Source organism: Balaenoptera acutorostrata, chromosome 1 (genome assembly GCF_949987535.1).
Source record: "Balaenoptera acutorostrata chromosome 1, mBalAcu1.1, whole genome shotgun sequence".
NCBI classification, from domain to species: domain Eukaryota; kingdom Metazoa; phylum Chordata; class Mammalia; order Artiodactyla; family Balaenopteridae; genus Balaenoptera; species Balaenoptera acutorostrata.
Genome location: NC_080064.1, coordinates 86,785,107 through 86,800,631, shown reverse-complemented (window position 1 = coordinate 86,800,631; position 15,525 = coordinate 86,785,107). Strand labels below are relative to the sequence as shown.

At 32.6% G+C, this 15,525-nt stretch overlaps 1 protein-coding gene across 2 annotated transcripts in view; it reads left to right on the top strand.

Annotated features, from left to right (window-relative positions):
* DPYD (dihydropyrimidine dehydrogenase) overlaps window positions 1–15,525 on the top strand; it is an 808,008-nt gene that overhangs the window by 196,102 nt on the left and 596,381 nt on the right. For both annotated transcript variants that reach the window (XM_007169549.2, XM_057551077.1), the window contains exon 4: window positions 3,124–3,211. In XM_007169549.2, coding sequence (XP_007169611.1) covers window positions 3,124–3,211 — 88 coding nt within the window. The remainder of the gene's footprint in view (window positions 1–3,123; window positions 3,212–15,525) is intronic.

Genomic DNA, 15,525 nt, shown 5'->3' with positions numbered 1-15,525 from the left:
TATTGTCAAATAGAAAAATAGGTCAACACTAATGTCACTTGATGATCAACCCCCCCCAAGTTTAATAAAACATCTCCCCAGTATGCATTCCACTGCAGTGGTTGATATTTTATTAGGACTACCTGGCTATAGCAGTAGTGTAATTACTGAGCTGTCAAAGTGATAAGTGGGATTAATGGCAGCCTGATGCACTTTAGTCTGCAGAGCGCTTAGAGAATTGCAAGATGGTATTATTATCAGAGTCTGCCCATTCTGGCATATTCATGGCACCAAAGAAAAAAAGAATGCTACAATTCAGGTTTCCATTGCCCTGCCTCATTAACATCTGACATTTCCAACAGCTGTTATTTGTGAACTAGCTCAATAATAAAAGGAGAATTATTTGGTAAAGAGGCTTAATAACCACAACTAAAACTCCTTACGTTGTCAGTGCTGTTAAGTGAATCTGTTTATGTTGAATATAAGATTTCTCTGGAAGAACAGAAAAATACACTTTGAATTAATTTGGCTCATTCATACCTGCTGACATTATAACTTTATTTTTTAATTGCCTTATTATTCAAGTTGGGTGTTAGAAAAAAGAAAAGCCGAAAACTTGTGACTTCATTAGGGATAACCAGAATCTTCTATCTATGTATCTATATCTTTATCTATCATAACAAGTATTTTTGTTGCTTTATTCTTATGGAGTGGCAAATATTTAAAAAATTGTCAAAATGACTTTTTTACAAATCAGAAGACATTTAAGGTTGCTTATTATTTTATAGCTATTTTTATTTTAGCTACTTTATTTTACCACATAATAGGAAATCCTTTCAAACCACTATTAATGTACAACATAATTTATCCATGTGAAGATAACACATATAAGTATCACCTCGTTTCAACATCAAGGACCAAATAGACCATGCTTTGTTTTCTTTTTGGATTGTTGTCCTACTGATCATACTTCCAAGAAATTCTTTTTAAACTCAGTGACAGTGTTTTAGGGGAAAAAAACCCCATAAGTATAAGAAGATAGGAATTCAACTAAATTATAAATGTGAATCTAACAATGGCATTTAGAGAAATGATAGGGGAGAGGTTTAATGACTGCATTTCAGAGAGGACAATTGATTATGAAAAGCCTTCGGTACTCATTGTGTAAAATTTAATTTAGAGAGAAGGCTAAGGGCACAAACCAGAGAGAAGAGATCAGATTTAAAAACAAGATATTAATTAGGTACTGAGAAATTGGTTCAGACAATGAAGAGGACTCTCTGACTCACAAAAGAATGACAAGGAGACCGGTATTGTTTTCTTGAAGGAAATGAACCAACGTCTTTACACATGGAAGTGGGTAGAAAATGAGCCAGCTAGTGACCTTTGTCACTGAGCAACGTGGGACTCATTCTCAGTGAAATTCTCAGAGAATTCTCGTCTTCTGACACATGTGACAATGGTATATGTTAAATTTCAGATCACCAGCTTAATTTTTCACTGCTCCCACTTTCACTTTATGCCAGACCAGATTCCATTAGTTCACCTACCCTCTCATGTTTTTTTCTCTCCAGGCCTTGGCACATACTGTTTTTATCCTTCGTCATTTTCTTGAGTGACCCTGCACTCCAAATCCCACCCTCCTTTGCTTCCCTAATGCCCACTCATTCTTCAAGAATCCCTTTAAGTGTTATTGTTCCCAATAAGCTTTGCCTGACTCTCTCCCTCCAGGACTACTGTTCCTCTTATATGCTCCCTTAGCATGCTGTTTTTACCCAAATTCACAATGACCACTCTGACTACTACAAGTGCCTTTTATATGTCTGAACTTCCTCCAAACTGCAAGTTCCATGAGAGCAGGACCATGGTGGTCTTGTTCATCACTTTTATAACCTCATATCCCAGGTTCTGCCATGTAACAAGGGCTCATTAAATATTTTTCAAATGAATACACAAATTCGTATATGAATGTACAAATTAAAGACCATTCTAACCAGTGGTTTCAGTCCTAAAGTAGTAATTATAGAACTGTGATTCTCACTGTGTGGCTTCAACCATGTTTATCAGAATCACCTTAAAGGGGTTTCCCAAAATGCAGATTCCCAGGCCATTGACTCAGACTCAGGAGGGGCTTCTCTGTGGAAATTATGACATTTATCAAGCTTCCCAGGTGGTTCTTAGGAACACTGAAGTTTCAACATGTCTCTGGTCATTTCCGCAGAAAGCAGATTCTGATACGACATTAGTATGTGGGAAGTTTATTAGAAGATCCACACCTGTACAAGAGTGAAGGAATCAGGATTGGACAGACATAGCTACAATAAAGGCTGCAGTAGATCCCTGCAGACCTGTTCCCCAAGTGGGGGCAAGGAGACTGGGCCTCTACCTCCCCTCACTGACCTGTGTTTGGAAACTGGCTGCAACTGGAAAGGGGGCATGACCTTGGTTCCGCCTGTTCTCTTCACGTGAGGGCACAGCGCTGGAGGAATAAATGCTTCAGTCTGAAAGGGGGTAGATCTGGTCTATGCGTTGAGGCATCTACTGCAAAGCCCAATTGCCATGTGAATAATGCGTAGGTTAAACGACATCAGAAAATTGGAGGAGGGAGGGAGGGAGGGAGGGATGATGGCAGGGGAAGAAGGAGGCTGGGGGGAGAGGTGGGTGGAAAAGTGGGAGGGATGAATGGAGGAAGAAAGGAATTTACACGTGGTAAAAAGAGAGACTTTACCTTTGTGTTTGTATAATAATTGTGGTCTAAAAGGCATACAAAACTTTTATCATAAAAGACTCCATTCTCTAAGCATTATCAGTGTAGTGAGGGATCCAAATAAGACTGATTTAGTAAGTGGATGGATGAATGATGTATCTTAAATAAGTATGATCTTCTTAAACTCTAGGTGGAACACCAAGAGAAAGGGCAGTTATTAGCCTCAGTGGTGCCATTTCATACACCTTAGGAGGCGTGCAAAAAGTGAAACACAAGTACTCTATGTTTATTGCTTAAAAAATTTTTGTACCTAAAAATAGTACAATTTTATTTGTTCTTACTAGACACTAACTCTGAATGGGTATAGGGTAGAGAATATATAGAATATTATCTCACTTACTTTATAGTTTCTTTAATTCAGTTATTTTATTCCCTAGATGCCTGAAATGTGCAGATGCCCCCTGTCAGAAGAGCTGTCCAACTAATCTAGATATTAAATCGTTCATCACAAGTATCTCAAACAAGGTAAATTTGGATTCAGTTCTGCAAATGAAAATTAATAACAGCCTTTGATCTTGTTCTCTATCTATTATGACCATGATTAAAGCATAAAGTTTCTCTTAGTAAATTGGGTTAAAGTATTAAAAACATGATTTCTATAGGCGTGTGAAAACGTGGGACATCTTATTAAGTCTCTCCCAGTTTGTGATATGATTGTGAAATGCGTATTCACTGTTTATTGTCTTAAAAATTAGTTCGTGTTGAAATTAATCATTTTTTAATACAAAGCATTCACTGAATAGATTTACTCTAGCTTAGGCTTGCTAAATGCTTATAGATAGGAACTGTCACTGATTATCAAAACACATTAAAATCTGTGACGTATCTTTGTTTTAAAATGTGCTTTGGTATTAACTCTGGCACATTGAAACAAATCAAGGGAATTTGTTTTAAGATTTGGAATAATTCATAGAGACTGACAGAGTTGTAACCAAAAACCCCCCAACAATTAAAAAATAGAAAACAGACGTTTATGGACATGAGTAGAAAAAAAAGGAATTTTGATCTTTCAGTTTTTGGGTTTTTTTTAAATCAATGTAAGGCTAAGCCTAATTTTTATTCACTAAGAGAATGATTTATTGATTGAATAATTAATTAATAGTATCTTTTGTTTGTGAAAGGAGCATTACAAGCTCTTAGCCAAGTATCTTATCTTTTAACTGAGCAAAAGCTGAAGAAATCTTCCCGTAAGGATGTAGCAAATCCTTCTTTTCACAGGGTTTAACACTTACGTTCTAAAATGCTGCAAAAATCCAGTTGAGTGCCCCTTCAACTACTAGGTATCTTTTAATATATAAAGATCATTTCTCAATATGTCAATGATTTAAAAAATATTGTAGGAGAAAAATTATAGATTTATATAGCTTTAGGATTTCAAAAGAATTAGAGGTTATTACTTAGGTATAGGACGTGGTATTAATCTACGTGGTCAGTTTCTTTAGGATTTGAAGTCCAGGTTGAATTTTTAGATTGAATGCTTGTGAACCCAGGGAAAATTACTTATTTCTTTACCTTCATTTATGAAAGAAAGATAGCATCTGTCTTACAGGATTATGGTATAAACTAAATAATATTTGTGTGTGAAAATCTCTAATATGGTAATTATTCAGCAAATATTTTGTTGATGTGGAATTATTAACTTCCCTATTCATTCAATATGGTAAATACTATACAAGTGATTACTTTTTTTTTTTTTAATATTTATTTATTTATTTATTTATTTATTTATGGCTGTGTTTGGTCTTCGTTTCTGTGCGAGGGCTTTCTCTAGTTGTGGCCAGCGGGGGCCACTCTTCATTGCGGTGCGCGGGCCTCTCACTATCGTGGCCTCTCTTGTTGCGGAGCACAGGCTCCAGATGCGCAGGCTCAGTAATTGTGGCTCACGGGCCTAGTTGCTCCGTGGCATGTGGGATCCTCCCAGACCAGGGCTCGAACCCGTGTCCCCTGCATTGGCAGGCGGATTCTCAACCACTGCGCCACCAGGGAAGCCCTGATTACTTTTTTTGTAGCCGGTGTTATTCATTGAACACCTACTATCTGCCAAACACAGTGACAGGCACTGGGTAAGAAAGGGTCCCTGCTATGACCTTGCCTTTTGGAAATTCATAATCTATGAGCACAGCCAGATACATTAAAAAACAAAGCAACACAAAAACCTAGCCATAATTCAATATGGTTAGTGCTGCAATCCATGCAGTTCAGGAAGAGTATTCAGCATATGAAAAAGCAGGAATATGGGTGTATACACGGCATATTTGGAGAAATATAATAAATTCAGTGTAGCTAAAATGAAGCCTAGATTACATGAAGAAGAGTGATGGGAAAGAGACCAGACAATTAGGTTGGGATTAGGTCGTGAAAATATTTTAATTCTATGCTCAATATTTGAGACTTAATTCTGTAGATAGTAGGAAATCATCAATGATTTATGTTTGTTTTGTAAATAAGATGGAATCTGAAAAGGGATACTAACTTTGTAGTATCCCAAACATTTATCATCACAGGATCTCTGTCTTGTATGTGAGAATGAATAATTTATGTGAAATGTGTGCATGAAATCTCATTTATTTAATAATAACCTCATGAGAAAAGGAGTAAAGCAAAATGTCCAAAATTTGAAGTAGAAAGTGTTTTGGCTAAAATTATATCTAAGGTAGTACTCTTGGCTTCATGCATGAGGAGATACTAGAATTATGATCCATGCTAGCTAAATTTTCCTTAGATATTCTATAATTCCATAGTGATTTTGTGATTCTAATTAGTGTATAGCACATTCATTTAAGTTCTACAAAAGTTTATTAAAAAAAGACAAAATGGGAATAACGATATTCTTTGAAAAGTTTATAAAGTGTCTAAACAAGATCAGAATCATTTCTATTTTAGGAAAAATGTTGTTTCATTAATTCTTTACTACCTAATGAAGCATTGCACTTCGGTATTTATTTAAACAAATTTCCGTATGAAGAGAAGATATTTGGAGGTATTTAATTGAAAATGTAATCTTTTGCCAGACTTTTAAGGAACTCTGTTGTAAGTAGTATTTTGTTGAAGAATCATTACAGCAATCATGAAAGGTCAGAGATTCTTGTACTTTAAAGCCTGCAGCTTTTAAGCTATTTACCAGCTGTGTACAATGTAGGCTGTCCCACATTGCTCTGCCAGTGGACTTCAAATCAGGAGGGGGGTTCTTTCCAGGTTGAGAGAGTAATTGAATCACCCAACTCAATGAACCTTGTGCCTTTTTGAGAAAAGGATGTCACTTGTGTTGTATTGTGTTAGGTTTCTGTGATTCAGTGGAGTTTAGGCCAGTACTTCCATTCTTTACTTTCTTACAAACTGGATTACAGCTCTCGTTTCCAAAGGTACACTCAATTCTGTCGTACCTCCTCAGTCAGTTTTTCTCTCCTTTGTTCGTGCAGGCTGTTGTTTGCAATTGTATCTCTCAATCGGAAGTACACATTTCAGATTAATCAAACTGTGAATACTAGGTTATAACTTTTGATAGTTTTCTTTTGAAGAAACAGTATGCATAAGGTCAATCTATAAATTTAGTGAAAAATGACTTAAAAAATGTTTCTTCGTTTCATGATGCTTTATTTCAAACAATAGTTATTTTCTCTTTCAAAATTTTATATTAAGTTGTAAAGCTTTGGTTTTTCCACAGATTTGCATATTTTACAGAATCTGTGTACTTAGATTTTGTGACTTTTATATCTAGATAAATAAATTTAATAATATACATTAGAAAAAATACTGACTAAATGACTCAATGTAAAATAAAAGACTCTTCTTTGTCATAGATTCCTATTGAAAGTAATAAGAAGTCAGAGGAGCAACACAGTTTAACCAGCAGAATTTATTGATAAATATTCTTGATAACAATATTTTTATTTAAATATGTTACCTTGATATATGTGTGTGTGTGCATATGCACACACATGCACAAAGGTTACAAAGCAGAAGTGCAATCAATAGATTTAGTCCATCCTCCTTTTGAGTTTGCTTTTCAATTTCAATGGCTAAGTGGTTTATACCCTTATCAAGTAAAATGTGGATCATTTTCAGAATAATTTTTTAAAATCGTAACCCTAATTACGTTACACCCTTGTTCAAAAAGCTTCAGTGGCTCCCCATTGCCTAGAAACTAATGTCCCAATACATAACCTATTATGTAAGCCAATTGGGCTTTCTCCCACTATTATGAAAGAGAAGTAAGCAGATGAAAAAAAAGTATTAGGAAGTCCATAATTTATTACTCAGTAATTTAAAAAATATGAATATTTTGGATACATAAAACAAAATGTAGTGATGAGATTTTAGGTTTTCTTTGGTACACAAGGCTAGTTCCCTCACTTTTATTGCCAGATGATAGTGTGAGCACCTCTATCCATCCCAAGAAAACTGACAGAAATTTACCTACCTGCCATAAGATGATGTTCAAGGGAACACAGCTTTTAAAAAGTCTATGTGGTGCTCCAAGAGGACTAACAAGCCATTATCCTTCGGAGTTAAATCCGCCATTTGGTTTAAATAAGTAGTTCTGAACTTGTCTGTCAGTTTCCCTTACAGTTGAGATGCCAGTTTTTGAGTAATGTGAAAGATGTATTTTTTTTCTAGGACTGATTGTATTCTAAATTTTACAACAAGCTAAATATTATGGGTCTGTGCCATTTGGGGACCTAATCTGAGTGGGTCTTGTGGCATAGACTAAGGTACTGTAATTCTAATTGGCCCCTCCCTATCATAATGTAATAATTCTATCCTTTTAAAACTTGATCAGTAGTATTGTTAATGCTTGATTAGCCAATATTGGATTAGCTTTATTCAAATTTTTGCCAATTTTCTTCAGTTTTTTTTCCCATGTTGAGATTTCCATGGGAAATCAGTTTACTTTTGCTTAGAATAAATACTTTAAATCTTTATTCAGTAAGGGTATGGTGTTGACCAACTCTTTTTGTTTCTGAAACTGTTTATACATTTCTTAACTCTTGAAAAATAGTTTGACTATGTATAAAATTCTGGGTTGGCAGTTATTATTTTTTTTTACCTCTCAGACAATATCATTTTAGTGTCTTTGGTCATGCATTGGTGCTATTGGAAAGTCACCAGCAGCCTAGTTATTGCTCATTTGAGAGTCATAATGTCTTTGGAGGGGAGTTGACTTAAAGATCTTTTTATCTTTAGTGTTCAACAGTTTTACAGTGATTTATCTAAGTCTGGATTTTGTTTTATTTATTTTGCTTGGTTTTCCTTGTGATTCTTGAATCTGTGGATTGATGTCTTTCATCATTTGGGGAAATTTCTCATTGTCTTTCTCCTCGCTTTATGGAGCTCTCATTAGATGTATGTTAAACATTCTTACTTTATTCTCAATGACTCAATTTATTTTTTAAACTTTCATCTGTTTTTTGGGGGTTACATCTTAGATCATTTTCTTCAATTCTACTTTCAGGTTTACTAATACTTTCTTCACCAGTTTCAAACATGTTGTTAAAATGGACCACTGAGTTTTGAATTACAATTTTATCTTTCATTTCTAGGAGTCCTTTTTTTTACATTAAAAAAAAATCTGGTAGCTTTTTATTTATTTTTCAAGCCTATCTTTAATTTTTTAAAACAGATAAAATTACTTATTTTTGTACTCTGGGAATTCCACTATCTAAAGTATTTGTGAGCCTGATTATATTGTCTGTGATGTCTACTGGCTCCACTCATAGTGTTTTGTTTCCCTGTATATTTAATATTTTTTTAATTTCCATTTTTTTTATTATTATTTTTTAACTCTGGTTGCTCATTTTCTTTGAGGCTTTATCTGTGGAAGTTCTTTGAGGACAGCAATGAAGACATGTTTCTTTAGAAGGAATTTATATTTGCTATGGTCTCAAAGGCCCTGAAAATGAAAGCCTTTTTTACCTGGTTTGATGAATGCCTTTAAGATGGTTCCACTTATTTCTCTGCTTACTGCCTTGTCATTTTCAGTCCCTGGACATGAAAGCTCATGGATGCGTTCACAGTGACTTTTTAAAACATATTTTACCTATAATTTTAACTTTTTAAATTAGAAGAGTCATAGTAGATAACTATTTCTCAATACATGTGGAAAAGTGCTATAAATATTTAAGATCTAGTGGGTAGTCTAGAATGATTGAAACCCACATTTTTATTAGTAAATACTGAAATAGTAATTGAGAAGACATATGGAAGAAACTGTTGAAAAATAAGACAAAAAGATTTGCCATCAGATATTGATACTCACTATAAAGCTACTATAGTCAACATAATATAGAGTTGGTATAGGAATGCACATTTCTGGAACTGATGAAAGTCTGTAAATAGAACCAAGTAAGTAAGAGAACATAATATATAATGAAGAGGACATTTTAATTCAGTGGAAAATGATGAGTTCTTTGAAAAGTGGTTCTGATATAATTTTTACTTTACTTTTAGAACCCTTCATCAGGCCATCTAAGATAAATTTTAGGTGGACTAAGTTTTTAAATATAAAAAGAAAAAGATTTAAGGATAATTTTGAAGCTGTGAAATATGTGAGAGAAAATTTTACTACACACATTTTAAAATGTATTTTAAAATAAAATCTAACCGAACTTGAAACAAGTGAACATTTTTTTTGCTCTGCATGTTTAGGCTAAGTGGTAACTTCTCTGTTAAATCAGAGTTCCTAAAAATTTAAATGAGAAAAAATAACCTGACCCTGTGTATGCATGGGCAAAAGTTATAAACATTAAAGAAAAGGTCATGCAAATGATTAATGACCATATTAGAGATGTCCTACTTCCACATTAGCCAGAAATATGTAAATCAAAGGGTGGGACACCAGTTTTCTCTCATCATATTTTTAAAGTTAAAAAGTTAAATAGCCTCCTATGCTATTTAGCAGAAAGGAAGCAAGAAGTCTCATACAGTAGTAATGTATTTGAAAATTTCAAATATATACAGTGTTGTACTAGCAATGCTTTGCTATCTGTTCTTCCTAGAGAAATAAAAGTATGACCATTTAATGGCACATGTACAATAGTATTTATTATACCAATCATAGCATTGTTTGAGGTAGCAAAAACTTGAGACAACTATAGTGCCATCCATCATTAGGAAAATTGCTGTATCTATTAGGTTATATTTATATTATGGAATGTTATGAGACTATGCATTATTATTATATTTGTTGATCTAGAGAGCTATCCCTATTAAATGAAAAAAGTAAGTTGCATATTAATGTGAATAGCATAACACTATCTTTAAAAAAAATTCTAATTTATATATAAGCTAAAAGTGGCATAGAAGGAAATAACTTAAACTTTAGATTCCTCAGTTGATTGAGGTTGAGGGCAGGGTAAAGAGGTTATTAACATTTTTCTTATAAATGTCCATATTATTTTACTTCTACAATGAGCATGTATATTTTTTAAAATATCTATTTATTTTATTTATTTATTTTATTTATTTTTTTGGCTGTGTTGGGTCTTAGTTGCAGCATGCAGGATCTTTTGTTGCGGCTCATGGGCTTCTCTCTCGTTGTGGCATATGGGTTTTCTCTCTGTAGTTGTGGCACAGGCTCCAAAGCGCATGGACTCTGTAGTTTGTGGCACGTGGGCTGTCACGTTGAGGTGCGTGAGCTCAGTAGTTGTGGCGTGTGGGCTTAGTTGCCCCGCAGCATGTGGGATCTTAGTTCCCTGACCAGGGATGGAACCCACGTCCCCTGCATTGGAAGGCAGATTCTTTACCACTGTACCACCAGAGAAGTCCCAGCATGTATATTTTTAATAAAAACAATAAATTAAAATTCAATAGTAAAATAAAATAAAGCTAAGGGGTTACAGAATAACGTGTGCAGGCCTTATTCTAAGTTTTTATTTTAGTATAAAGGATGAGAGAAAGAGTCAGCCTTTTTTTTTCCTAAATAACTAATAGTTCCAAATCTGTTGAATAATACATTTCCCACTATTCTGAAATGCCACATCTATCATATACTTAATTTTATATTTATTCCCCTGATAGTATATTTATTTTCAGAATATCCTAACTCTTCTCAACATGTAGAATTGGTTTTATGAAATGGAAAGAGGCTCTACAAAATAATTATTGAACACTGTGTTTGGACTCTAATAACATATTAATTTAAATTTATTAATGCAAATGTATGCTTATCTTACCTCATTCATTTATCAGTTGGTATAACATTAAATTTTCTGGAATTCAGCCTTTAATATATAGCCTCTCAGTTTTGAGTCTAGCAAATGGTAGAATGCTAAATTTACTAGTGCTAAAGACAAAAGACTATAATATTATTGTCAAAATGTCCCCTCTTTTCTAATGCATTGTACTGGAAAAGATAGATGGATGTTAAATTGTCTATTGAATCATTAATGCTTATGCAAAGTCCTGTTTCTGTTTTATAATATATGTCTTTGGGCCTTTAAAAGGTTACATTTTTACTTTTAATCGCAGCCAACACATGTAACATTAACTACTTTTCTTCGTATTCACTTCAAAAGATTAACATTTAGTTCTGAAAACCTATAACACAAAGCATTATTAGTCAATCCATTATAAAATATAAGCAATATAAAATCTAAAAGTAATATAACTAAATGAGAAAAGATATTCATGTACATATGAAACCAATTTTATATGAAACAGGTAAAGCCACACTGTGGTTGTGTGTATGTTTGGAAACATTTAAACATATGCTATTGTAAATATGTTTTAAAAATTAATTATTTTTAAAACAGAACAATGATTTATAGTCTATATATTATATGTAAATTAAACTGGAATTACGGCTTTTTTCTTTAGTATAATCCAGACAAAGAAAAATCTATATAAACACATGAGATACTACTTAGAATATTTGTCATTATTAATAAGTAAAATTCAGTGTAACAGAATCTAGACAAACGGAATTTTAATCTAACTAGCCATCCCATTATATGGAGAAGAAATTTGAAATCCAGCAAGGTTAAATGATTTATCCCAGATCACACAACCACTTGATAATGTAACTGGATTTTCCTGAGTGTGCTTTTTCTTGTGGAGTGTGCTTTTGTTTGCATCACACTACACTATTTATACGAATGAAGTATGTATATTTATGTCATTATTAAAATATAAAGAGCTAAATAAGTAACACATTTGCTATCATGACAGAGTTTTATAAGTAGTATTAATATATTGAAGAGTGGGCAAAATGTATAACACAGTAGACGTCATCTTAAAGAAATTTGGGTTTCATTTTTAGACAACTACTTTGATAAATTGAAGAATTTTAAGTAAATTATTATAATCAAAACTAATTATAATTTTGAAAGTAGTTTGGGTTTAAATTAATGCACTTGGAAAGGAGACTTTTCTGATAAATCTATTTGTACCCACTGTACAGATTGTAACTGACAGCTGGTTTTATGAGCCATATATAATAACACACTATGGTAGACACCAAAACACCCTGTCAGTTAAGAAATCTCTCATTTCTGTCAGTGAAGAGCAAACCTTCATAAAATAGTCTGACTTTATTTTGCTTGAATAGAAGAAAATAGGAGTGTTAAATTATAGTCTAGTTCTAATATCATAAGTAGTAAAATTCTGTCAAGTTATTATCATATATATGATGTTCAACAACAGTCACTGAGTTTGTTGTTTTAAATCTTGTTTGGGGTAAGATGATTTGGAGTGAGATTATTTGAGCTCTTTCTTACCTTCAGGTTTTTTTTTTTTTTATTTAGCTATTATATATATTTGTTATTGAAAATATAAATTTATTTTTAAAACTTGGCCAAAAACTTGATTGACTTGTACTTTTTTGCCCTTTTCAATAACAAAAGATTTTTAAAGAACAAAGAAACAACAACAAAACCTCCACAGTTTTTCTTTTTGTAGCCAAATATTAGTAACCAATATATTTAAATTATATCCGAGATGACACAATTCTCAATTATTTGCTGAGTAGGCAGCGCATGTGATATAGCTTTGTTTTTAGTGTAAAGCCTTTCAGAAGAGAGAGACATATGAAGTGCAACAATACATCCAGATACTAAATTTCTAGTTCAAATTTTTAGACACCAAATGCCCTTTTAGTATAGAATGTGTGTATATATTTGTTTAAGTATGAAGAATCATATTTAAGCCATATTTCTGGTTACTTTTAAAAAGATGTACAGTTTAGTTGGGTTGTAAGGAAAAATAATCTCAGTAAAAAATAAAATTTATAATATAAAATTAGAGAAAAATCTTTTAGCATTTTTATGTAGTTTATAAATAGGGGATTCTATCAATGTTAATTTTACTTCACCTTCAATAATTTCTCAAATTAAAATATTTCTATTTGCTTTCAAGTTATGTAATATTTATAAATGATACTTGTAGATTTCTACTTTCACATTTTTTTCTTAACTTTAATGATCATTCTAACATTATGATCATGACTCTAACATATGTGTTTCTATATTTGCATTGCAGTTTAGATGTAGAAAGGCATCCTATCTCCTTGAAGAAATTATATCATGAATTATGGTAAATTACTATATGCAAACTCTAGCATACACTAAATGAAATAATCTTACGTTCTACTGTTTCTTTCTGTGCTTCTTAATATCTCTCTAAGAATGAAAAAAATTATACCTTTGTAAATTTCTTACAAAATCTATTGCACATTTTATTATTTTCTCTGGATAAAGTGGGCTTTTTAGTTTTCACAACAGATATTCACATTATTTACTTTAAAATGATCATTCAAAACTGTGAAGTACTTTACACTTTTTGAATTTTACCTAAATGTTTATTTTTGATATTAAAAGATAAATGCTAATCAATTGAGTTTCTAATATTCTACTGCTTGCTTAGAGGAAAAGATTATAGATTAGACATGGTTTCTGAAATTTTAAAAAATTAATAAAAGACACATCAGAAAAATATACAACTATCATAAATTTATATTAACAAATACAGTGGTTGAAAAGGTGTAGTGCAAAGAAAGGACATACCTGCATTATACTTCCGGTTGGAAAATGGTGAAAAATTGACAAAGCTTTTTAAAGGAAATGTTATTTGAACAATGATATATGGTATGAAAAGGATACATATTGGTATAGATGATAATTGTATTCCATTTAACCAGAACAATCTAGAGCAAAAATACTGATTCTTCATGTATATCTAGTGCTTACCAAAAGACCTCTCACAGAGTAGATGCTCGTAAATACTTGATGATTAGTGAATTGAGTACATGTATACATACACACTAAGTTGTCTTAACTAACTTGGGTAATATTATATGTTCTCAGGTCAATTTAATAGAGAAAGGTGGATAGGGTGCAAAAAATTGGAGAAGTAGAAGTGACATTTTTACATTTCTATAATGTATATAAATTATTATGCCTCTACTTACATGCCTCCATGCCATTTCTTTTTTATGACTTAGTAGATTGATGATAGTTTTTCTTTCTGTACTTTTTGCTCTTTTTTGCTGTCTTCTACTTCCTAACATGGGTTTTCTTTAATAAGTGTTAAAATCTTAAACTCTTAGAATTAACATGTTAAGAAAACCTTTTTAGGGAGAAAAAGCCTAGGGGAAGGGGTGGGGACTTAAATTCATTAAATCTGCCCTATGCTCCGTAATGTACTAGGCATCTTATCTGTGTCAAGTATTTAAACAATATTTAACATAAATATGACTAATTAAGAAGGAATTTTGATCTGTATTTCTTAGGTGATGAAACTGAGGCTGAGAGATATTACATTTTCCTCCAATCATATGGTATAAGCATGATTCAAATCCAGGAGCATATGGCTCAGAAGCCCGTGTGTGTGTGTGTGTGTGTGTGTGTGTGTGTGTGTGTGCACGCACTTGAATGTGTGTTTTCTAGTTCAGCATCTCAAGGTCAGATAAAAACTTTATTTTCTACAAGAATGATTTTTTTTTTAATTTCCTTACGCATTAAGTGAGACTAAAATAAATTCATAGTTCTAAAGTCTACGCATGTAAAAATTTTGTAAAATTTAGTGTATGTGGTATGAAGGGAGGATTTTCAGAATAAAAGCATCCAAATCTATTCTTCCATCTCCATTTGTCTCTACAAGAATGTGAGTACTGTGAGGGCAGGAATTTTTGTGTATTCTGTTCGTGATATATCCCTACCTCTCCTTTGCCAAATATGTGAAGATACATAGATTGTTTATTGAGGGATGGTGAGTGCCAGAGAGATGTCCTTTTGCCTATACTTTTGTATGTGCTACTAGAGATATTTTCTATTCAACTAATGTACATCATGACACTCACCATTATATAGCTCAATCCAGAAATACAAGTAATGTTAATTCACCCTTCTCACACATGCAAACTTATTGAAGTTTAGCCCAAGTATTTTTTAAATGCAACAGATTGGAGTTTATCTTGGAAGGGTGCTTCCATCTGTGAAAACACTCATTGGAAGAAGGAAGAACACTTTAAAATAAATCCACCAGCTGTATTGATAATGCTGTAGTGACATGAAGGCCTGAATATGATAGAACTATTTGTTAAAATAGTTATACCATATGAGAGAATAGCTGGCTTGTGAGTTTTTTGTGTTTCTTGATAATGACTTTAAAAATCATTAAATTGTAGAGGGATGACACTAATGAAGTTTCAAGCTATAACTTTAAAATGAAAAAACAAAGAATAAAAGTTGAAGTTATCTTAAAATTAACTCACGTAAATGGCACAAGTTGTACCTTAGAATATGCTTTAAAAGTCTCAATGAGTAGTAGAAAATTCAGCACCGACA